Raw genomic sequence first — 26,514 nt, 5'->3', positions numbered from 1 at the left:
CTATCTCCATCTCATTATCAAATAAATATCTTCTCCAAGAAAGATTCCAATCCCATCCATTTTCAGAGAAAGATCCCACATCTGCCACCTTGTGATTTCTTTAGGAAGAAATTATGTATAATTCTGGAAATAGGTCTTTGAGGGGAATCCCCTCATCAACCCAAGAATCTTCCCAGAAAAGAATCTGATCACCCCTACCCACCTTCTAGCAAATTTGATTAGAAGCAGTAGTCATGCTCTGGTGTTGGTTAATGGCCTTTAGGTTAGCCCACCAAGGAGAGAAGTAATGCTTTTGAGGCCCCTAATCCAGTCCCCTCCAACCTTTGTATTTAGAAACCAAGATCCTATTCCAAAGATGGTCTGGTTGGTGAAACATCATCCATTTCCATTTGATTAAAAGAGCATTATTAAGGATCTTAATGTCTTTGATCCCTAAACCTCCCATATCTCTAGAAGCACAACATTGACTCCAAGATATCCAAGCAATCTTCTTCCCTTCTCGATTACCACCCCAAAGAAATTGCCTTTGGATGGCAGATAACCTATTGATCACTGCTGAGGGGGCCCTGAAAAAAGACAAATAAAACAGAGGTAATGTTGTTAGGACAACATTGATAAGAGTGATTCTGCCAGTCATAGAGATGCTTCTTTGATTCCACTTGCTCAGTTTAGCCTTAAACTTCCTTATTATCGGTTCCCAAACCACCTTTCTTTTTGGATTGACTCCAATTGGAATTCCTAAATAACAAAAAGGAAGCTGGAGCAGAGCACAGTTAAGGTAGGCAGCAACAGAGATGCACCAGTCCTCAGGTTGACCTATAGCTCCAAATTGACTCTTTGAAAAATTGATCCTCAAACCAAAGACCATCTCAAAGCTTCTGAGAATGACCTTCACAACTTTGACATTCTCCATGGAGGCTTTTCCAAAAAATATAGTATCATCAACATATTGAAGAACATCTACAGACACCTTGTTATTCCCCACCAAGAAACTTCTAAAGCAGTTTTTTGAGATTGCTTCCCTCATCAGACCTGTCATGCCTTCAGCCACTAAATCAGTTGTTTTACTGTATCCCACATAATTCTTTTATTGTGTATGTCACATGGAGAATAAATAGTAACAAGGGTGACCAGTTGATCTTCTTGGACCCATTCCCCAACCATTGATTTTCCTCTGCAATCTAAATGAATTATCATTCCACAAACATCGTATGCCACCTGCTGAGTTAATAGCTGGCAGAAATTCCCAACTTACATCTACATGTCCCCACAAAGCCTGACACATAGCTTTGTCAACCAATTCTTTCTTTGTTTCTTGAAGACAAATCATATCCACATCCTCCTGCTTAACCAATCTCCTTATTGCTCCCCATTTTACACCCCTCCCTAGGCCTCTAACATTATAGGAGATTATATTCATTGATTTGTGTTGCTGTCATCCCTTCTGTTTGCTTCTACTTTGTCCCTTTCCTCCATTTGCTGGAATTTTTGAATGATTGCCTCCTTGCTTCCCCCTCTAGTGAGACCCAATTGTTTGGCCATACTCCATAACCGAGTTGCCTCAAGAGTATACTGGTTATCAGACTCTGGGATTGCCTCTAAGACTCCATTGCTGACATGTGGCTGAGGAGAAAGGTCCTGAATAACCTTATGCGTTTCCCCTTGCATTGTCGAGATATTTGTAAGCTGAGGTTGTGTGTTTCCAGTATGCAATGCAGCTCCTGCAATAAATGGAAGAAAGCCCAAATCTGATTTTTTGTTGCACCTTCTCTACCGGGAATAAACCTGCTAGGTATTTTCACCCCCCCTGCTTGTGGGTTAAGGCCCAATGTGGACTCTTAGGTTGCAAACATAGTAGGGTGGCAGAAAAGAGAACCACAACAGTGCATGCTAATAGAATATTAGATGATGCAATCTTCTTGTTATGGACATGGCTCACACATTTGGAGAAGGATTTCGGTATCCATTTCAACCAATGGTCATCCAATATCAGAGCAGGATTTTCTAATAGTATAGCATAGCATACTCAAGCAAACAATTGTATTATGTTTATTTTCCCAGCATTGGTTCAACTGCATAGGGACCAATCCTGAGTTGTCTATTGTATTTTCTAGTACCTCTGGTACTTAATTAATATATTAGTATTTTGGCTGATAAAAAAAAAAAAACAACGGTGCATGTGAACCACAATGAAGAGTTTGTCTTTCATTTAGTTTTAGTCGTGGAGAATGTCAACCAAATGAAAACTGTTTGGTACAAAGTTGAGTTGCTATAATTCTGCTATATACAAAAGAGTCTATATAATTGATAACTAGTTAGGAGTTACAGTTGTTTTAATGACTTATGGTGTGTGTGAACATTCGTACCTTTTGAGTTCACTTAAGTTGATATAAAGCTATAAAATTCTTGCTATTATTATTAGGATAAAATTTATTGTGCTTCTGTTGACTTTGAAATTAAACTGGTCGTGACATAAGCTCGATCGTTACCAGCAGTTATTGATATAGTTTTGAATTGGTCTTGAAAAGGATAGCACCACTGGTGTTACTTACATGATAGTTTTTAAAGAAGCTGCATGGAGAATCTCAATTTTAAATTTGCTAAACCCTAAATTATGCTGCCATACTATTTTCAGATTCCATTAGGAGCGATTTTAGCCATTGTTGATCCTGTGGTGATAGGCATTGTTGAGAAGCCAGAGGTCATTGCTGTTTCGAAATTAATTAAAAGTGGTCTTGCAATCATTGTTGGAAAGTGAATTGTGTTGAAGCCTCGAACTCAGGTATTTATATGTTTTATTCGAAAACTATTCTCAAATTGTTTGTGTATGCATTACTGGTATAGTTGTAGAACTATTTGATTTATACGCACCAGTTGTTTCTAAGTACAGGATAAATTGCAATGCCATGAAAGTAGTATTTATTGAATAATTTGGAAAGTAAATAAAAAATAATCAATTTGCAAGCCCAATACCATTGTTTGGTAGATAAATTGCTGTATTTGTTTGACTAACTTATCTAACATCTAATGAGTATCTGTCAATAGTCCTCCCCTAAAGCTATCTTTGAAATCCAGCTTGTGCTGTTGACACACACACAGAGCCACACAGCCACACACACACCCACATACACACACACAACCACACACACAAACACGCACACCCACAGACCCCCCCCCCCCCACACACACACAAACACACACACACCCACACCCACATACCCACCCACACACACACACACACACACACACACACACAACCACACACACAGAAACACACCCACACCCATACCCACATACACACACACACACACACACACACACACACACACATACACACACACACACAACCACATATAGAAAATACTAACAGACCGAAAATACTACTAATCCTACAAAGGAACACCCCCCCCCCCCCCCAAAACCTACCAGAGTTAGGCTACTGCATAATTAGTGAACTACCTGCATGTCTCTGTTACGGCCTGGGGAACGATCATTTACAATTTTATCAAACCTCACAAAGCTGAGCAAAGTATCACGACTAGTCATAGCGGCTTCAAAAAGCCCATCTACTCCCTTTGCAAGAAGATCATTTCCTTGTGAAAGCTTCTCGACACCCGCACGTAATTCCTCAACAGTCTTCACAAGCCATTCTATCTCAACGATATCTACACCAGCCTGGATAGTAGGATATAATATCTTCACAGAGGCATCAACCGCTTCCAACTAATTCAATACAGTAAATTTACCACCAAAAAATCTTACTCTAATTTCCTCATTTACAAGATTCCACAACCTTCTAAAATCTCAAGCCCATGAATGTATGTCCGCCACATTCAAGTCTGATAACTTATTTGACAAGCCAGAGAATGCTGCAGTAAACACCCTGCAAATAAATACAGTCTCCACCTTAACTCCATACATTGCTTGCATCAAAACCTTTCCTTTGGCAGGATTTTTAACCTTAGGAAGATCTAGTGAGATGATCCCACTGTCATTACCATTCTCTGTTATGTGCCTTTTGTGCTTCTTATGAGAGTGAGATGATCCAAGCTCCTTGTGGAGCTGCTTGAGCTCGTTGAAAGATGCAGAAGCTCGGTGGAGATATGCATTGATGACAAGAGAAGCACCATTGTCAGCAGAGACAAACTTGGTGAGAATTTTAGCTGCTTTCGAAACTAATATGTCTTTTACCGGAACACAATGTCCAGAGATTGTCTTCATCTTCCTGCCCTTTGGCTCTCGCACATATATTATCTATTTTTGCTGAGTAAAACAAAAAAAAAACAGTCTAAATTGTGCAGTGCACACTTAAGAGGAAGGTTTCCCTGGTTCAGACGTGAAAGCTCAGAGCTAAATGCATTGCAAATGTCTAGCAACTTTGAAGTTATGTCGAAGTACACATCAATCCATTTGTCCTCCCAATCACTCACAGGAAGCTCAAGGGCAGTCATAAGGGTCCATATATCATTGTGACTTTCACAAAGTGACTTCATAGCTAAAGTCATCGAAGACAAGGTGAGGATTTCATCCTTGCTTTTAGGCACAAGATAGTTGGTTTGTAGAATCAGCTAAGCCCAAACCTTGCAGAAAACGTTCCCTCCTCTCCTTCACACTAACAGGGTCCTTCAGACTTAAAGCAATAGTGGATAGATTTCCATAATCTGTAATCACACAAAACAACATTGATCACTAGTTTGCCCTCAAATTTTACTAGCATGACAACTACACACATCCTCATGATACACACAGACCCTCATGATACACACACATACACATATACCCAACTACAATAATAAAGCATAAGCACCCTTGAAACCCAGCATTTGAAATTAGTTACATAAGCAATTGCTGATGTCTATATTTGTCTGTAATTGAATTTTACCTTTTGTATGTTCTTGTATGTGATCAATGTAATTTGCTATATAAACAACTGTTGTTCATGCTGAGTGAACCTTAGATTCCCATTTGAGACTGAATGCAATGACTCTTGCGGACAATTTGCATTAGTCATTGTATTTAGTCTTGAATTGTCCGTTTGGACAGTTTGGGGAGACTGGTATTTTTATGTTAGATTCATTCGTTAAGGTTATTATTATTTTGAATAATTTGATGAAATTTCGGTACAATGCATTTGAACTTGTTCTCTGAGTGCATACTTGATTATCGAGAAATTAATTTCACTGATGTCATGTCGTGTACTTGGAGACCAATGCGTAATGCTGCCGAAATTTAGTCAAATTTTTCAAAATAATGCTAACCATGACGTTTGAGGCTAACATAAAAGACAATCTTCCTAAATGGGATAGGGCCACACCTATAAATAAAAAAGTGAGATTTTCATGCATGGAATTGCTTAGATGGATTGAAGTTGGACCAATCAAAGTCGCATGAGCCCAAAATATGTGGATGGCGTGGAGCAGTTCTTGCAATTTTCTTTAGAAAGAGGTCGACCGAATGAAGAAGGAAAATATTATTGTCCTTGCATCAATTGTTTGAATGGAAGATGACAACTATTGGACGACATATGGGACCATCTATTGTGTGATGGGATCAAGAAGAATTACACGACGTGGATATGGCATGGTGAAGTGACTGACATGCAGAGTGGGTCCCAATCTAAACCGTTTGATGTAGAAATGGGAGATCGCTTGGAGGACATGATTCGTGACCTTGGACAAGAGTCTTTTCAGGAAGCACACACCCCTGTGTATGAAGGATTGCAGAGTGATTCAAAGAAGCCTTTGTATATGGGGTGCAAGAATTCCTTAACCCTGTTGTCTGCGGTGTTAAGTCTAGTTAATGTGAAGGCCAGGTATGGGTGGAGTGACAAAAGTTTCACCTCACTGCTTGAGGTAGTGCACAATCTGCTTCCAGAGGACAACACGCTGCCTAAAACTTACTATAAGGCGAAAAAGATACTGTGTCCCATGGGTATGGAGTATCAGAAGATTCATGCTTGCCCCAATGATTACATACTCTACAGGCATGAATTCCAAGAAATGTCCAAATGTCCAAATTGCCCAAACGATCAGCACCAATTTGTGCTTCTTCCTCGTCTACCAACTCAATATCTTTCCTTTCAACTTTTGTTTTGTAAATTATAGTGTATTTTACAAAAGCAAAGGTGAAACAAAAGATATTGAGCTGGTAGAGGAGGAAGAGGCACGAATTGGTGCTAATTCTTCTAGTGCAACCTGTAATAAATATGAGAATTATAAGGAGGAACCACGAAATGCAGCACAGAAGCATAAAGCAAAGAGGGTGGAGAGTGTTAATGTTGATGTAGAAGCCTTTGGAGATCACTGGAAAGTTCAGATTGCTAAATGCATTCTAAAGCTGAAGCACTAGAACATATGAAGAAAAGAGATACAGGCCATCAAAGTGTGTCATTGGAGAATAAGACAGGAGATTCAACTGTGCTGAAGATAGGAGATTCGGCTAAAGTTGTGATAAAACAAGACATGAAGGGAAGAAGGCATAAATATGGGTTTAACAAAAATAAACGTGAGAAGCCAGAGAAGGTAAGGGTGGTGGATGATGAAACTGGCGACAAACATCAACTGGATGAAGTCCTAAGGATGCCATCTACATGTGTATTTCTCAAGATATAGTATTTATATTCCATCACGCATCCATTGACTGCTGATTACATGTAATAGACTTTTTTTAACATGGTTGCCCCAAATCAAATCATAATTCAATGTTTGCTGCACAACACGTCACTAAAATTTGCTATGTACAAAATGACACCAACCCCTCCCTTGGTAACCCCCAATTTCATTCCTTCATCATTCAAGGTCTTCATGTCATTCCTTCCCCGAGACTTTGAAGTACTGTTGTCAATGATTTCTCTACAATTCCAAAAATCTAAGAAAAGTTTGCTTGCATTCACCCCACTTTGACATCCTTTAAATCCCATGGAAATCTAGCTTTGAGTGCACACTATGTAATCTTGACATGTCTACGATTATTGTTACTTGTGCTACACAGTAATTTTCTTTCATGTCTTCAAACAAATTTAAAGCACAAGTATCACAACACATCATCAACCTTAATTTGTTATCACACTATTGATTTATCAGACTTTTTCATTACTATTACATCTTATCCTGTTTTGAATCACAATTAAAAAGCACAACTAAATCACTTATGACTTATCCTCTTTTGATTAATCCTATTTTGTATGTTGTTGTATGTTATTGTATAAAAGATCATGGGTTCTCCACCTGCCTCTTTTCCTCCTCCTCCTCCTCCTCCTGCTTCTTCGGACGCATCGGCTTCGCCATCTGCCGTGAAGCGGACACGCAAAGCCTCACGTCTACGATCATTGTCTACTAGACCACCTGGTGTTGAGAGACCAGTGGTCCATGTTGATCCTGCTACCAGCAAGGCCGACGGTCCCCACACAAAGAAATTAAGAACATATTTGGGGATTGTGGCGCGTGATAAGGTGGACGCCACCTACGAGAACTGGAAGGAGGTCCTTACTGCTCAGAAGGACCTGATTTGGGAGGATATTCAGGTATTTTTATTTTCTTATTTGATTTTGTTTAATTAATAGCCAAAAAATACATTATTGTAACAACTAAACTTTATTTGATGTTGTCAGGCGGAATTTGATATCCCAGAGGCTTTTGACAGTAGGACGAAAAGGAAGTTACTTCAGACCGTGGGGGAGAGATGGAGGCAGTTTAAATCAGACCTCATGAGGAAATGGGCCCTTGCAGCCGATCAGGACGGTGTCGAGAACATTGTTTGTGAGAAATATGGCATCAACAAGGAAAAGTGGGCCCAGTTTTGCAAGACTCACAGAGACCCTTCTTGGGAGGTATGTTCCTTGCCGTTTAAGTTGTTTTTCAAAAAACATGATGTTGTTATACTTCATTCTACCAATTTGAAACATTATTGTTTAATTTTTTCAGGATGTGCGCAAGAAGGCACATGCCATCCAGAAGCAAAATACTGCCCCCACGTTTTGTCTCGTGGGGGTTATGACTATTTGGAGTAGAAGCTTCTCCTGGCGGAGAAGACGAAGAAGAAGCTGGAGGAAGCTGCACAGTCAGGAAGCGTTGATGGCGTCATCGACCCTCCATCCCCGGTCAGACACCACGTGAAGTGGAAGGTGGCCCGCACGAAGAAAACAGGGGAGATGACGACTGAGGCTGCAAAGGAAATCGCTGAGAAGATTGTAAGTCATTTTCAACTAACCATTACAATTATATTTCAACATTTTCTGAATTCCATGTACCACTGTGTGTTTTCTGTGCAGGATTCCTTTGAGGAGCAGGCCACATAGGGATCCTTTGTCCCCCATGGACGTCAGGATGTTCTCACTGCTGCTATTGGACGTCCAGAGCACCCTGGACGTGTCCGTGCTGCTGGAGCCGGTGTCACCATCAAGCAATACTTTGGACCAGCTCCACGGACGTCCCGCAGCTCTTCCTCCCTGCCTCCCGAAGAATTGCAGCAGTTGACCCAGCAAATCAGGGACCAGCTAGAGGAGTCCATCACAGAAAAAGTGACGCGGCAGCTCATGGCATCATTAAGCCAGATGCAGTCCTAGTCTCAGGGACTTGCACTGCCTCCCAACCCTTTGGTTGGTCCCTCCAGTCCTCGAGTAAGCACAAAGGAGAGTTGTGTTGATCCCTCAGGAAACGATCCTGAGATGGGTGACTCTGATAGGTGCGGCTTGTATATAGAAATAGATCCTGCCCGCCTGGTTGCCATGGGGAGAGTTTATGAGGGATCCACTGTTGTTCATAAATCTCCTTTGTTAACTGGCCAAGTAAAGGTGAGTGTGGAGGAGGTTACAGATGCAGATGCTCCAGTTCCTGTACCCACTGATGAGGTTTTCTTAGTGGGGCAGGCACTTCACACCTTCCTTGCTTGGCCGACACATCTGGTCAAGTCTTTATCACAGCAGGTACTTATTGTCCTTACTATATGTTTCTTCTTTTTAAATTAATTCATTAAGCGTGCCTCAAATTAGGCCATTTAACTTTGTTTCATGAACATGTAACTGTGTCTCTGGCAAAACCACCTCCAAAGCTCAATCCGGAGGTCGATGATCCGCTTTATCTGATGACATTGACCATCCCAGAGCTTTTCTTGAGGCCTTATCAGGTTAGATGGGATGCCACCGTGTTCGAGGTCTTTAATCTAGATTTCCCCCTCTACATAAAGCATGAAGACCTGTTCGATATCGCACACGGTGGTCAATGTCTCAGCATATCAGTGTTACAATTGTGGATTTTGTAAGTCATTTTATATTACTTTTAATTACCTAAGTTATTGCTTTCAATTCATAAATATTTAACTTTGACTTAACATAAACAGGCATCTCACTGAAACATGTATGCGAGCGGGGAATTCTGATATCTATGGATTCCTCGAGCCACAGTCGATTCAGAGGTCTGGGCAATCGCAGTTTGAGTCTGAAAGTTACACAAAGACTTGGATGCAGAGTTCAAAATGCGATGTCTATCTTGGAGCCTACCTAAATGGGTAAGTCACACAAAATAACTGAATTTAATTAATGTTTACTAATATACTAACCCATATTCGTCTCCACTGCAGCGAACACTAGCAGATGGTGGTCATTCTGCCCAAGGAACACCTAGTTGTCTGGTTTTGTTCATTGCATAACAGGCCAGACAACTACCTTAAGGGGATTATTAATAGGTTAGTGTTCTTTTCAATACATTTGCATTGAAATACCTCAACGTACAACACCAGTTTTTAATTGTTACTCATCTAGAATAGTGCTTTAAAAGGTCTTGATGATGCTCCACAGCCTAAATCAAAGGCTCCTACTAGGTGGATTGTCGTCAAGGTACGTCATTTACATAAAACTTCCACTTATATATATTTCTTTATGTTTTTGTACACTAGTTGTTTAATCAATATCCAAATTTCATTATGTATTTAGTGTAATAGACAAAAAGGAAGTACTGAATGCGGCTACTATGTGATGCACTAGATGTCCACCATCATTTTAGGAACTTTTAGGAATAATAGGGAAGCGATAAGTTTATTTTAAACAAAATCGATTTATTTATAATTTGTATTACATTATTAACTTATTATGATTTATTTCATCATGCAGTATTTTAACGATCCTAGACCATTGGAGCCAGAGAGATTAAAGGCATCGTGGATCCAGTGGGCACAGTTTTATCTCCGAGTTAGAGATCAGACCTAGGATTTAGGGACATTATCTTTAGCTTAGTTTACTTTGGTTTAACATTTTTGACATTTTCTATGTAATATGAACATTCAATTCATTTGATGATTGTTCTTTATGATAAATAAATTATTTGATGTTTATTATCATTAAAACTGCTTGAAAGCAGAATAAAATGTTTATTTGCTGTGAATTGGGCTTGAAATTGCATTTCATAGGTACAATTTTGGGTTTATTGTAAAAACAGAAAGTATATATATAAAAAATACTTGAAAACAACATCGGTTATTAACAAAAATCGATGTTAATATGGTAAACAACATCATTTATTTACAAAAACCGATGTCAACATGAACCTTAACATCGGTCATACAGAAAACCGATGTTAACTTTTGTACATTAACATCGGTTATTCATACATAACCGATGTTACCGTTTCTATATTAACATCGGTTATTTATACATAATCGATGTTAATGTACATAAGTTAACATCGGCTATCTATACATAACCGATGTTAATGTACAAAAGTTAACATCGGTTATATATAAATAACTGATGTTAACGTTGTACATTAACATCGGTTTTCTATGAATAACCGATGTTATATACAAAGACGTACAACAAATAAGTATATGCATCACAACGTTGACATCAGTTTTCTACTGAAACCGATGCCAATATATAACATTAACATCGGTTTTACTACAAAACTGATGTCAACTTTCGTCATGCATACACTTTTTTTGCTGTAGTTCTTTGTGTTTAACATCGGTTATTTAGAAAACCGATGTTATCATGTTTATGTTAATATCGGTTTTTCAAAACCAATGTTAACGATGATACATTCAACATCATCACTTTCAACTTCGGTTTTGGAGCCGATGTAGAATGCTCTAAATAACCGATGTTGAAAGTGTAATTTCTAATAGTGAGTATTCTAAGACGATTTTTCAAAAAACCGTCTTAGAAACTCCATATTTTAGGATGGTTTCCCCAAAAAAATGTCTTACAATCTATAGAATCTAAGACGGTTTTAAGTAAAAAGCTATCTTTGAATCTTGACATTCTAAGATAGTTTTGATGAAAATCGTCTTAGAATCTATAAAATCTAAGACGGTTTTTAGTGAAAACCGTATAGAATCTAAGACAGTGAAATCTGTCTTAGAATCCTGACATTCTATGATGGTTTTACAGAGAAACATCTTAACTTTTATAAATTCTAAGATGATTTTAAGCAAAACCGTTTTAGAATGTCATGATTCTAAGACACTTTTCTAAAATCGATGTTATTATTTTTTTAATGTTTATTTTGTTTTACATCAAACCAAACTCGCAATTTTAGTCATCCAGGCCTAGACATATTGTAATAAGATATTACTAATTTTTTTTTGCTTTGATAATTATCAATAAACTATTAACTAATTATAATGTTTACAATAAACTTGTCCTCTTCAATCTATCTAATTGTACCAATTTTGTTCCTCTGCAATTGATTGAAGGAAATCATGAATTCATGAGGCAGTAAGATTCCTTACTAGTTACTATAACAAAATGTAATAGCAAAATACGCTGAAGAAGTTCTAGCTAGTAAATTTGTTGAAATGAACCCGAATGGGACAATAATTAGCTAAGAAAGGAAAAAAAATAAAAAAATACTGCATCAGTTAGATTGCATAGAGAGTTCTCACATTCATTGGCCAAGAGAAATGGAAGTTATTCAAAGGTTGAAAGCTTTATGTGTCATATTCTTTCACACCACAATCATTATTGGAAGCAATAATATGAGTTACACCATTGCAAATGTTCATGTTCCAAATTGTGACAAATAAATTGGTATGAAAAATACCACAAGGTGTCATTTATTTCAATTGCATTTGTTAAAGCATTATAATCATGAGCGGTTCGATCCGTGTACAAAAGCCTACTCCTTTCTTATTCATATGTTGCATTCAATATAGACATTATAAGTTGCATCCAACATAATCCTAATAAGACAAAATGGAGAAAGAGAGGGACGTAGCAAGCTTGTGTAGCAGCAATAATTCCTACTACATATCCAATAAAATGAATAGATTACGGGTGCATCTTCCAAGGAGGAAGGCGCGTGGAGTCGCCACCAACGTTTATTCGAGGAAAACATCAGAAAAACCAGAACGTGTGGTCTACGAACTTTAAGTGTGAAAGGTTCGGGAGTTGTTTTTACGCACGGGAAAGGTATTAGCACCCCACGTGTTAGTCACAAGGGACGACAACCTTTAATCAAGTGTGCAAATATGACTTCAAAACTATGTATTTTCCCTTTTTTATGTTTTTATGTATTTTCCCTTTTTTATGTTTTTTTAAGCTTTTTATGGGTCTTTTGTATCTTTTATCATTTTGTGGTCGACAAGGGTGTTTCCCTTGCTCCTAACTATCCTCAATTGTGATGAGGAAATCATACCTACGTAATTCTTTGAGAACTAAACATTGGTTAAGTTGTTTTTATCTTTTTTCGCAAGATAGATTTTAATTGAACAAAGGTCATTTAAGGCGTTGGACCATTAAACGATCTTTTGATTTTGACAGGAGAGAAACGTTAAGGCGTTGGACCATTAACGATCACTTGTTTTTGAAAGGAGAGAAATGATAAGGCATTAGACCATTAACGATCTCTTGGTTGTGAAAGAAGAGAAATGTTAAGGCGTTGGACCATTAAAGATCTCTTGGTTTTCGAAAGGAGAGAAACGTTAAGACATAGACCATTAACAATCTCTTGGTTGTGAAAGAAGAGAAACGTTAAGGCGTTGGACCATTAACAATCTCTTGGTTTTTAAAAGGAGAGAAACGTTAAGGCATTGGACCATTAACGATCTCTTGGTTGTGAAAGAAGATAAACGTTAAGGCGTTGGACCATTAACGATCTTTTGGTTTTTGAAAGGAGAGAAATGTTAAGGCATTGGACCATTAACAATCTCTTGGTTGTGAAAGAAGAGAAACGTTAAGGCGTTTGGCCAGTAAAGATCTCTTGGTTTTTGAAAGGAGAGAAATGTTAAGGCGTTGGACCATTAACGATCTCTTGGGGTGATCGACAAAAGCGGAGATTTTGCTCCTACGTATCCTCAATTGCGATGAGGAAATCAGACCTACGTAATTCTTGCAAAAGCGGTAAAGTTATGTGTTAATTTTATGCTTTTGAACGGTCCATGTTAACCGATAAAAGCAAAGAGGACCGATTTAAGGCGTTGGACCTTAAAACGGTTTTAAATGAAAGCCTTATGAAAGCATATCAGACTTGATTTTCTTCTTTTTTTCTCTTCCTTCTCACCTATATTAAGTGAAATATGCTTATTTAGGGTTACGGGAATTTTACGGAAGCATTACAGAAGCCCCAGAAGCCATTTTTCAACAAAATGGGGGAGGAGGTTGCCGCCCAACTCGCCCAGGTGAGCTCAGCTTGCCCAGGCTAGGTTGCTTCCTCCTTAAGCAACCCAGCTTCCAAAATGCTTTGGAAGGTGCCAGATTTGAAAATTTCTATTTACAGCCCCAACTTGATAAGTTCACCCCCCATTTTGTGTTTTTTGGGCTGTTTTCCTTCCGAAACCTTATGAAAATTTATGGATTCCATGGCGATGGGTGTTAAGGCTTCCAAAGCGATCAAAAACGGTCCCCGAATAAAATTAGGGTGTAACAGTCTATTTACACCCCCACTTTGCTAAATACACTCTCGTTTTCCTATTTTTGGTCGGTTTCTCTTCGAAGCATCCTGAAAATTTACGGATTCCATGGGGACGGGTCTCAAGTGTTTGGAAGTGGTCAAAACAGTTTCGCATCCTCGCAAACAATGGTCCCCAAACGAAATTAGGGTATGACAGTTGCCCCTCTTTACTTATATTTTATCGGAGACAAAAGGGAAGTAAAGATAAGATACTAATTTCGTTCGGGTCGACACTCCACTCGACCGACCAAATAGCTCCCATAGCGACCATGTCTCACGCTATCAGGCTTGATCGTTCCTTGAAAGCAGGAGGGCCTTTTGCACGCCATCCACTTGATTGTCCTTGGATGACAAAAAGTATCTGCAGGAAAATCTCAAAAATTGATTAGAAACAGACGACTATCATTGTCCAAGATATCACCGGACTGGCTTGTCTCGGGATGATAAAAAGAACTTTGATAGCCTCGAAAAAAGGAAAGCAAGTGTACGGATAACCAAAAGGTATCTCTGCATGCTATCGGATCTCTCAGAGGTCGGGGTAACAAAATTGTGTTTCTACAGATAACCACTTGAGGTATTTCCACCTGCCACCTGACGCATGGGTCAGGATCAACAGATGTTGTCTTTCTACGGATAATCACTTGGGTATATCCGCCTGCCACCTGACGCATGGGTCAGGATCAACAAATGTTGTCTTTGTACGGATAATCACTTAGGTATATCCGCCTGCCACCTGACGCATGGGTCAGGATCCGCAGATGTTGTCTTTGTACGGATAATCACTTGGGTATATCTGCTTGCCACCTGACGCATGGGTCAGGATCAACAAATGTTGTGAGACCAAAAGAGTCTCAGCCGGAAGGTGTTGACATCTCTGGAAAGGGCAGGGACGACCACATTGGTCTTCGCTTGTCAATCAGACTTGGGGTCTCTAAATGACGAGGTGTAGATAATCGTAAGGCGTCTCCGCATGCTATCGAACTCACGGGTCACGGTAGCAGGATGGGGTGGTCGACAAAAGCTGGGCTTTTGCTCCTACGTATCATCAATTTGAGATGAGGAACTCAGACCTACATAGTTCTTGCTGAACTGTGAGACTAGAATAGTCTCGATGTTCTTTAACTAAAAATGCGAACATGTTTTTGCAAAGAAACAAACCTCCAACCGATGAGAGCAACATATAATTTTTGAAGAAAAACAATGTGTCTATTGGTGGAAGGAGAGTATGCTGATAAAATCTTCTCATAACCACAAATGAGATTTTGGATGTTAGCGTTTCATTTCTAAATGACCATTTTGAGGAAACACTAGGTCCAACTGAAAATAGAAGAAAACCACTCAAAGTGTATCAATCTCATACAGGTAAGTGTTTTATCCTAATTCCGAACCATAGATATGTCATGATTTGACTTTACAAATCATTTCTTATCAAATCAAAGATTACATGTGTGATCATGGATCAATAGGACCTTTTTTGGTAATGGTGTTTTTGGTGGGAAATTTGGCTCTGAGTGTTTTGGCCTTTTCCTTTTCTGTTTTTGTTTAGTGCGAGGCGAAAAATTTGTCGATGCACAAGATTTTGGTTGGTAATCAAAGGGAGAGGACCACTTCCAGTCGTGGTTTCCTTTCTTTTCTTGTTGGCTTGTGACAATTTTGTATTGTTTAGATATTGTCTAGTCCAAAGACCTTCCTGTATATTTTTTTCTTTCTTTTTTGCTTTCTTCCAACCTTTGATAGGGGATTTTTTCTTTTGCTTTCTTTCGATCTTTGATTGAGAATTTTCTTTTTCTTCTGTCTCCTTCCGACCTTTGATCGGGAACTTCTTTTTCCTTTTTGTTTTCTTCCAAGGGCGAGGATGGAAATTCTCATCCTGGGTCAAGGTTTATGGTGAGTTGGGATTTTGGCTCAAAGCTTGTAGAATGGCTGGACATGATATATGTCAGGGTGTTGCTTTGGCTAGTGGTTCAGGCATAAAGGAATGTCCCACACTATTTTTCATGACACGCGTGCAACAATGATGATTCAGAAATTTTATGCAAAATTGGTCATGCATGCACCTATGTGGACACTTAAGCATCAAGTTTTGTGGTCATGTTTCCAAAACATGCTCTTTTATCAATTCATGCATTCATCCGAGTCCATTTTAAGTGTTCGGGAAAATTTTCACAACATTCACCCTTTAGGTGTATACACATTTTTTCAACAAAACCCTTTTTTGTTTTGATTGGTGAATCTTTTTCAAAGAAAGAGTTGGAGTTTATTTCTTTTCAAAAGTGTCTTGGCTTTTTAGTCAAAAAATATATTTTTTGTTCTTGTTTGTTTTTGCTGTTTTTTTTGTTTCGACCATTTTTCAAAAGATCAAAAACAACTCGTAACCTGGGCACGGTTGATACCCAAGATTACATTTTATTGAAAAAAGGTGTGTAAATGAAAGTACACTAGACTTACACACATTTTTCCATTTCGGACAAATCATTGTAAATTAAGTACGACCATATGCCAAAATCGGTAAATTACTCACAATGTGACAGATAACTGCATGTTCAGTTCAATCATAATGGACATAATAATTGGAAGCAGATAATGTTAGATCACAAGGGAAATAACAGAATAACAAAATAAATGAAAGTGCATAAATTCATCATCCCTCAGCTGCCCCTGTCTCTGTCTGAGGAATGACCATCCCTTGATGGCCTCAAAACGCTACTGATGTTCCATGCTCTAGAATCGGTGTTTGTCAAAGCCTGTGTTGGCTTGTGGGGTCGCACTGGAACCCTATTCAATGGTGCCCTTCCTGGACCGCTTCGTGAGGAGCTTCTTCGTAGCCAATTATGTGTTGCTTCCTAGTAGCGCTTCTTTAACATCTTGAACCGGATACATCATGACTTGTCGATCATGGGCATAGTACTTTTGCTTACCTTTGGCTTTGGACTTGGTCGCCTTCTGGTCGGACATGTGTTGCAGGCAACGCTCTAGCCTTTTTGTGGATGAGCTTTGGTGAACTCTGGAGGTGGTGGCAGTGCGTCTGTTGCCCGCTGTTGGCAGTCACCCAGGCTGCTGTGGTGCCTCGCCTTGTGCCTGCCTAGGGGCGCAATACTTCTGGATGAAAGCCCTGTTAATGGGGTGCCTGATGACCTTGTTGGGGGCGACGGACATTCCGTGGAACTGACAGAGGCCCGTTGATGTGAACCTTACGGGGCGGATCGCTTGATACATGTTACAGAGTTTGGATGACGCCACTTCCAGTGAAGGAAGATAAGTCAGGGTAGACGCCACTTCCAGTGAAGGAAGATAAGTCAGAGTAGATGCCACAAGGATTACCTTGATAAGTCTGAGATTGGTTCAACAAGGAACCCAGAGAGAAGCTCTCACCAAATTTTATGAAAATGCTAAAAGTTTTTTTATTGAAAACAAAAACCAATACTTATAGTGTATCTGAGCAAAAAGATAAAAATAGACATCGGCCTTCTAAACAGTTTGGGCCAAAATTACAATAAATAAAAATTATAACTAAAAACATATTTAACTTGGGCCTTTAAATTAGTTTGGGCCTTCAGCAACAATTAATAGTCTTGATAGTGTCTCTGCCTCTGGGCCTTCATCCTTCTCCACTTAGGCCTTCATCCTTCTCCACTCGAGGGCTTTATCCTTCTCCACTTGGGCCTTCGTCCTTCTCCACTTGGGCCTTTAGCTTGTATTTGGCTAGTTTCAGGATTCTCATCATTCCCTCCTTCTTGGAAAACATTTGCCCTCAAATGTCCAAGATCATCACCGGGTTCGAGTACCACTTCCTTCCTTTTCTTGTTGGCTTGCTTGGTATAGCTTTCATTCTTCTTTGCAATTTGCACATTCACTTGGTCATACAATCTTTTCACATACTCAACTTTGGCATGTGCATCCTTACGTTGAGTCTCTTGGGGATTGCTTTTCTAAGTTGGCCTGTTAAGTAATGAAGCTCCGGGGAGGAGATCAACTTGATGTTCTATGCCTCTTGAAGGTGGCAGTCCATGAGGAATCTCCTTAGGAAAGACATTTTTAATTCCTGCAATAAGGGTTGAACACTAGGAGAAATAGAAATAGTAAACTCATTAGAATTATCAGTAGAAATTTTACTGTCTTTGCAATACTGTAGATTGAGTGGTTCATGAGCAGGTAACACTTTCCTCATTTCACTCGCCTCTGCAAAATAATTAAATTTTCTCTCATGTGTATCACTCTCTCTCTTATGTGTATCACTCTTTTCCTCGGGTGTATCACTCTTCTTTTTCATATTCCTTTGTGGTGCCTCACTATTTTCTTTCTCTTGTTCTCTCTTTTCTCTCATTCTGATTTGGTCATCACACACTTCTCTAGGGGATAGAGGTTTAAGAGTAAACAAGGAAGATTTGGCTATTTGTCTGTAGAGCTCTTCTTTGTTACGGTTCAACAAACGTTGCATTTGTGTAGTCATCGCGTCCAGAAATAAGCACTGAGATCCGTCCAGTTGATGATATACACCACCATTGTCACCAGCTCTTGCCATGATTAAGGAACAAAGAATTTTGCAGTAAATTAAAAAAAAATTCAGGACCTCACCACACTCTACTCACGTGTTTCTCTCTTTGATGGTAGTTCACTCGTGTTTGATGCTCTCAATATAGGCTTTTGTGTGATGTTCTGACTCTTGCCTTTTACCACTCACTCCTTCTTAAGTTCCTGGATGAATCAAATTAGACACACATGGTATATAACAGGAAAGACAGTTTAATTATCACAGACTGTGTAGCAGATTTAATTTGGATAACAAATCATATTTGATTTTGGTTAACAGATTAGACTTGATTTGGATTTAGATTTGATTTGGATAACAAATTAGACTTGATTTGGATAACAGATTGGATTTGATTTGGATAACAAATTAGACTTGATTTGGATAACAAATTAGACTTGATTTGGATAACAGATTAGATTTGATTTGGATAACAAATTTTGATTTGATTTGAATAACAGATCAGATTTGGATAACAAATTAGATTTAATTTGGATAACAGATATGATAACAAATAAGATAAACAGATAAGATAACAGATATGACAAGTAAACTTCAAATGCTCATAACTTTTGCTACGGTTGTCCATTTGAGGCCCACTATATATCAAAATGCTCAGAATTCAGAGGAGAATCTAGATAAGGGGATTTGATCCACGATTTTCTTTCCAAAAAAACACTTCTAAATGCCTCAATTTCGTGTTCAAAGATCAAACACCCAAATTTTCTTTTTTCAAAATTTCTGCAACTTTTTTTTTGACACAAAGTGTGAAAGACACAAGAAACAAGAACAAGAGCACAAATAACAGAACACAAGACACAAACAAGAACGAAACAAGATGTAAACAAAAACGCAAATAATAGAACAAGGACAAAACACGAACCTGGACAAATTACAAAGAAAAATAATAGGATAGGATAGAAACTGTATCAAGAGCCGAAGCTCTAATAACAGATGATGTGAACCTTACGGGGCGGATCGCTTGATACAGGTTACAGAGATTTGGATGACGCAACTTCCAGTGAAGGAAGATAAGTCAGGGTAGACGCCACTTCCAGTGAAGGAAGATAAGTTAGAGTAGACGTCATAAGGATTACCTTGATAAGTCTGAGATTGGTTCAACAAGGAACCTAGAGAGAAGCTCTCACCAAATTTTATGAAAATGCCAAAAGTTTTTTTTTTTGAAAACAAAAACCAATACTTATAATGTATTTGAACAAAATGATAAAAATAGACATGGGCCTTCTAAACAGTTTAGGCCAAAATTACAATAAATAAAAATTATAACTAAAAACATATTTAACTTGGGCCTTTAAATTAGTTTGGGCCTTCAGCAACAATTAATAGTCTTGATAGTGTCTCTGCCTCTGGGCCTTCATCCTTCTCCACTTGGGGGCTTTATCCTTCTCCACTTGGGCCTTCGTCCTTCTCCACTTGGGCCTTTAGCCTGTATTTGGCTAGTTTCAGGATTCTCATCACCCGTAATCAGAGTTGGAAACCCTAGGACCCTATTGGACTGATTCGGGTCCGCTGGATGTCTTGTAGGCGCGATCCCTGCAAACAGTAGATGACATTAGAAATTAGTTGAGCCACGTGCATACTTACCTATGTCATGATGGCATAAACCAGCTGACACTTCAGCAGGGGGGATCAGAGTGGTGGTCGCTGGGCAGAATGTTGCGAAGTAGCAACGTCATCCATATGTTGGTGTGCATGATCCACACTCGTCTCCATGCAGCAGCCTGGGCGAAATCTTGCCCTGGTATGCATAGTAGCTGGGCAATAGCCTCATCCTTTGGCTGTGCTAGCATAGTTGGCCCTCCTCCAAGATCAGGGGGGTGGCCCAGGAACTGATAAAAGGAAACCACTGGCCCCTCACCCAGGAGCACAAGCCTGGATTAAGCATTAAGGGCAAAACACCTTGAGTTCTCTAAATGCGTGGATGTGGAGCCCTCTAAAGGCGAGGGCGGCCAGCCCTCTAAAGGTGAGGACGTGCAGTCCTCTAAAGGCGAGGGCGTGCAGCCCTTTGAAGGCGAGGGTGTGCAGCCCTCTGAAGGCGAGGGCGTGCAGGCCTCTAAAGGCGAGGGCATGCAGCCCTCTAAAGGCGAGGGCATGCAACCCTCTGAAGGCAAGGACATGCAGCCCTCTAAAGGCGAGGGCATGCAACCCTGTGAAGGCAAGGACATGCAGCCCTCTAAAAGCGAGGACCTGTAACCCTCTGAAGGCGAGGACCTGCAGTCCTCTAAAGGCGAGGACGTGAAGCCCTCTGAAGGCGAGGACGTACAGTCCTCTGAAGGCGAGGACGTGCAGTCCTCTGAAGGTGAGGATATGCAGTCCTCTGAAGGCGAGGACGTGTAGCCCTCTAAAGTCGCGGACGTGTAGTCCTCTAAAGATGAAGACATGTAGCCCTCTGAAGGTGAGGACCTACAGTCCTCTGAAGGTGAGGACGTGTAGCCCTCTTAAGGCGAGGACGTGCAACCCTCTTAAGGCAAGGACGTGTAGCTCTCTTAAGGCGAGGATGTGTAGCCCTCTGAAGGCGAGGACCTGTAGTCCTCTGAAGGCGAGGACGTGTAGCCCTCTAAAGTCGAGGACATGTAATCCTCTAAAGGCAAGGACATGCAGCCCTCTTAAGGTGAGGACATGCAGCCCTCTTAAGGCGAGGATGCGTAGCCTTCTTAAGGCGAGGACGTGTAGCTCTCTAAAGGCGAGGACCTGCAGTCCTCCGAAGATAAGGACGTGTTGCCCTCTAAAGTCGCAGACGTGTAGTCCTCTAAAGGCGAGGATGTGTAGCCCTCTGAAGGCGAGGACCTAGAGTCCTTTGAAGGCGAGGACGTGCAGTCCTCTGAAGGTGAGGACATGCAGTCCTCTGAAGGCGAGGACGTGTAGCCCTCTAAAGTTGTGGACGTGTAGTCCTCTAAAGATGAGGACATGTAGCCCTCTGAAGGTGAGGACCTACAGTCCTCTGAAGGTGAGGACGTGTATCCCTCTTAAGGCGAGGACGTGCAACCCTCTTAAGGTGAGGACGTGTAGCTTTCTTAAGGCGAGGACATGTAGCCCTCTAAAAGCGAGGACCTGCAGTCCTCTGAAGGCGAGGACGTGTAGCCCTCTAAAGTCTAGGATGTGTAGTCCTCTAAAGGCATTAGGTACTAGTACCCAAGGGTCCACCCTTATGAGAAAGCAAGAGATTGACTCATCGAGAGGGCCGGTCATCCCAAATTCAAAAGATTGGACATTAGATGTAGGAAATCTATGTAGTTAACATGATTTTTAAGGATGCAGATGCATGCAAACTTTGTCTTGAAATGCGGTAAAGGCAGACTTCGTATGCAACAATGCAGTGTAATGGAAAGTTGTACAATGTTCATGACGTTCTTTCCCTATTTTGTGATTTTGATTTGATTTGATTTTTGGAAAACACAAATTGACTGTCCTTTTGAAAGAGGTGATAATTCATGCAACCTCATTCTATCTTTTGCAAATTTCTTTGGGAACTCCCTTAGAGTGTACGTCCTGTTTGATTTACTCACATGACAATTTTGGAGTGATGGCAATGTAGTCGTTTAATCAACCCATTGAACTCCCAGGGTTTGTCCCCCTTTTTTCTGTTTAAAAACATCGACGAGTGAGAACTTTTGACCTGCCCCTAGGTTCACATGAGGCTCATGCACGGTGCCCCTCATTGCCCAATGTAGGGCTTTGAGATATCAATCGTTGTTTTTCGTTATGACCTTGTAGCAGGGAACCTATTGGGTGAGAACTTCTGATCTGCCCCTAGGTTCACCTGAGGTTTATGCATGGTGCCTTTCATTGCCCCAGTGTAAGGCTTTGAGGTATCCATTGTTGTTTTATTTTCACCACCTTGTAGCAAGGAAGAATGAAAGAAGCGGTTGATTCACACAAAAAGAAGTTTTCAAGGACGAGAAACAGTTGAAGGATTTTTCAGTTGGTAGATTAAGCAAATGACTCCTATTCTTGATAACTTACTTCTCTCTCAAAGAGACAAACTTTTAGGAATTATAAAATGAGATCACATGAATGTCTATATTTTTACTTGAAAACACAATCAATCAAATGCTTTTTTTTTTTCTTTTTGAACTTTTTTGCTTTACTCATCGTTTACGGCACCCTCACCAAATGTGTAGCACGAGTAATTTCTGATTAAACGGTCTTGGAAGTCCAAACTCAAGAGCGTAGGTCGCTTGAGCAAACAAACCAATGGCTTACACTCACATTCCAGTGGAAGCAAGGATGTAATTACCAGAGGATGAGGGACAAAGATGTCAAATTTATCCTTTTTATTAGCATTGTAACTGTGGTTTACAATAATGGCATAAACTTGAAAATCTTAATGAGTCATTAGAGACATCTAACAACAACTTTCAAAATTTCCCCATGTGTGGTGTCGCTTGTCAATGTTAGGATTCATAAGCGATTCTCCTCAAATTTCAGTCAGCCCGAATCAATTAGACTTTGCACCTTATGCTTCAAGGTCATATAATTCTCAATGGAATGTCCCGAAAATCCTCCATGTTGCGTTCGATTCGTATCCTTGGGAAAATGGAGGTTGAGGAACCTTGGCAGGGGTTATGGCTACCATTGCATTATCAAGTAGATATGGGAGCAAGTTAGCATATGACACCGGAATTGGGGTGAATTCTATAGGTTTTTTGTTGCAAAATTCCTTCCTTGGTTGGTGTTTTGGCACCGGATGTGCAGCGGGCAGGCTTTGTGGTTGATTTAGGGATGGCCTTTGTGGATGACTAGGTGGTGGCTAATGAGAAGGGCTAATATTGGCTGAGCAATGATGTTGTTTAGGTGGTGGGGAATTTGGTCATGTAGGAACGGTAATCGCAGCACGGGTTCCTCCTTCTATCTCATTCTCTCCATTTGCCCCAGTTTTCTCTTTCATCAAAGAAGAATGATCAAATTTTCCTCTTTTTAGACCCACTTCGATCCTTTCACCAGTGAAGACCAAATCCGCAAAGTTTGAAAGTGTGTAACCTACCACTTTTTCATAGTAAAACACTGGTAATGTGTCCCCTATCAATGTGATCATCTCTTTCTTTGTCATTGGAGGTGCTACTTGAGTTGCCAGGTCCCTCCACCTTTGGGGCGTATTCCTTGAAGGATTCATGCCCCCTCATGCACATGCTCTGTAGCTGCATCTTATCCGGAGCCATATCAGAGTTGTACGGATACTGCCTAATGAAGGCAACCATTAGGCCCTTCCAAGAATGGACTCGGGAAGGTTCAAGATTAGTGTACCATGTGACGGCTGCCCCAGTATGACTCTCTTGAAAGAAATGCATTAGCAACTTTTCATCTTTCGCATATGCCCCCATCTTCCGATAGCACCTTTTTAGATGATTCTCGGGGCAAGCAGTCCCCACGTACTTATCAAACTTTGGTGCTTTGAACTTCAGAGGAATGACCATGTTTGGGTACTAGGAACAACTCTTCTATGTCAGTAAAGGCATAACCTCTGCCTTCTTCAATGGCTCTGAGCCTTTCCTCTAGAGATTTTATCTGCTGCCATAGCAGGAGGGATTTTACTCGCAGTGGAATGCAAGGGTTGTGGTTGGGGGTGAAATTGAGGGCCCTCCAAAGTGTTTTGCATGGGTATACCACCAACTGCTTGCCCTTCAGTGGCATATCCGAGGCAAGGCTTGAAGTCACCTAGATTGTGGTAGGGTATTTCATATGTCTCCCCCATGGGTTGAAAGACATGTGCATGATGAGGTTGTCGGCTCTCAATGAGTATGGGAGAGGAGTTATTGACATCCTTACTGAGAGTGTACGCCACATTGGGTGGTGTATAGTTGGGAGGCAAGCCATATGGCGGGAAGGCATACTTGTTTTGAATTTGCACACAATGGGGGTCGCCTATACTTGCCAACTCTTTGCCTCTCACATCCGAGGTCAGATAACTTATTTGATTGAGGCCAGATGGGGGGAGTCGGGTCCACCTCAATAATGGCGCTGATAACAGCAACTGCAGCCGCAATGACCTCCATTATCTTCTTCATGCTCATCATGGCCCCCATCACTGTGGCCATTTGCTCTTTCATGGCCTCCATGTCAGCCTTGATTTGTTCTTGTACCTCCTTTACTGCACCCATTACTCTAGCTCTAGCACGTGTTTGATAAGGGTGTCGTAAAGCGTGTTTTTTCCAGTTGATAACAAAGATTAGAGTTCAGGTTTTTTAAGAAAGAATCAATGAACAATGCAACCAATGAAAAGCATGGATATATGTGAATGATGCATTGTTGAAGTACTGAGATTTTTAGGCAGGACATGGGGTTGAATCAATTTTATATTTTCAACATGGTCCATGACATCTTTGTCAAAGTGAAACTGGAAGTAACAGGGACATCAACAGTCCTAAAGGTGTTTGGCAGTAGACAAAGTAGCGAATTAACTCGATTCAGCTTTTGCCCCAATTTTTTCTAGACGGTTACTTCCATACTTCAACTTGACTTGACGAACCTTTTCTTAAAAGCATGAGCTTGGTTTAACCCCATAATCCAAGGAAAAGAAATTTTGATCGCCAATACTTTGATAATATTTCATAGAGATAAATGACTTAGGCATACTTATGCTATGCATGGCAAATGTAATTATGAGATTGAGATGCCCGAAGAAACATCATTTCCTAGTTAACCATGCATTAGGTACCATGTTCAATCATTTTGTTTTTTTTATAAAAGAAACGGGTTTATGATCCCAACATGGTTGGCTCATGGTACCTAACACATGCAACTAAGAATGCAATGTGAACTTTCATGCTTCCTTTTTTTTTTGTTTTTGTAGAGGAAAATGCAAGGATCATGCATGAGTAAACACGAAAATAAACGTTATGCAAAAACACATGTTAGATGTAGATGCATGATGATGAAATGACTTATGCAAAATGCAATGCATGAAATGATAAGTGACAAATGCAGGAACGATATGTCCATTATGATGCCATGAAGAGATGCTTATGAGATGCATGATATGAATGCATTTACGGACACAAGAGCCCAAAAAATCATCTCTTCTTACTTGCGCATTTGGGGGTGCAGTGCCCCATGTGTGCAGTTAAGAAGGTGATATGGACCTTCTGACTTCCTGTGACAAAAGACGAGACCAACATACAACGCGTGTGTGACGACATGATGCAGATGCGCAAAAGCGTAACAAGGGGATGTACACAACATGGCAATATCCACAAATAATCATATAGCAAAGGCGTACATGACATTTAGGTTATATGCATGGTAGTGTTTAAAAGGCACGCAGCGTGTTCGCTTCGTGCCCCTATTTTAGGAACATAGACGGGAGGATCTAAGAGGCTTTTAGTGATAATTCCCAAGGTGGTCGTATCTTCCTTTACGGTCTCTAGAGATATTATTCCCTTGATATCAACATTGTGGCGGTAGGGACTACCAGCGACAATATATCATCGAAGAGAAAAACTCTAGATGAGGTTTCACTGTCATCAAGCATGTCGGAGACTTAACATGATCACAGATTCACCTCCATTTCTTATGTTCCCACGGACCCGGGTATAGGGCCCTTTTTCAACTCACCGTGTATGCAAGAAGTGTTGGTGTTCATGTGCATCAAATGAATAAATATCTATCTCATGCATACATTTAAAAACACACTAAAAGCATCAAAGAGTTATATACAAGAACGTAAGAGAAATAAAGGTAAACAAACAAAAGAGAAGTCATGGTAAGGAATGCGCATAGATCAAAATGGCCTAACTTTCTTAAAACATTTCCTAGCGGAGTCGCCAACTGTTGCAACCTAACCTTCGGGGGGAGGGCGATGCGGGGCTCACGGGTGCGTCTTCCAAGGGAGGAAGACGCGCGGAGTCGCCACCAACGTTTATTCAAGGAAAACGTTGAAAAAATCGGAATGCGTGGTCTACAAAATTTAAGTGTGAAAGGTTCGGGAGTTGTTTTAACGCACGGGGAAGGTATTAGCACCCCACACGCCCGTCACAAGGGACGACAACCTTTAATCAAGTGTGCAAATATGACTTCAAAACTATGTATGGTCCCTTTTTTGTTTTTATGTATTTTCCCTTTTTTATGTTTTCTTTTAGCTTTTTATGG

General features: G+C 40.3%; 1 protein-coding gene and 1 pseudogene across 1 annotated transcript; both read right to left on the bottom strand.

Annotated features, from left to right (window-relative positions):
* Positions 1-301: 301 nt before the first annotated feature.
* Positions 302-1,039, bottom strand: LOC114406217. The gene has a single exon (XM_028368893.1). It carries the CDS (start codon positions 1,037-1,039, stop codon positions 302-304), a length of 738 nt encoding a protein of 245 aa, XP_028224694.1.
* A 2,360-nt stretch (positions 1,040-3,399) lies between these two features.
* Positions 3,400-24,527, bottom strand: LOC114406152 (annotated as a pseudogene).
* Between the last annotated feature and the right edge of the window lie 1,987 nt (positions 24,528-26,514).

This window comes from Glycine soja, chromosome 1, assembly GCF_004193775.1.
Source record: "Glycine soja cultivar W05 chromosome 1, ASM419377v2, whole genome shotgun sequence".
Classification (NCBI taxonomy): domain Eukaryota; kingdom Viridiplantae; phylum Streptophyta; class Magnoliopsida; order Fabales; family Fabaceae; genus Glycine; species Glycine soja.
The sequence above is the reverse complement of the archived record's forward strand: the minus strand, read 5'-3'. Positions and strand labels throughout refer to the sequence as shown.

Coding starts and splice junctions, on each gene's coding strand:
- LOC114406217 (XM_028368893.1), bottom strand. CDS start 1,039: ATGACAGGTCTGATGAGGGAAGCAATCTCAAAAAACTGCTTTAGAAGT.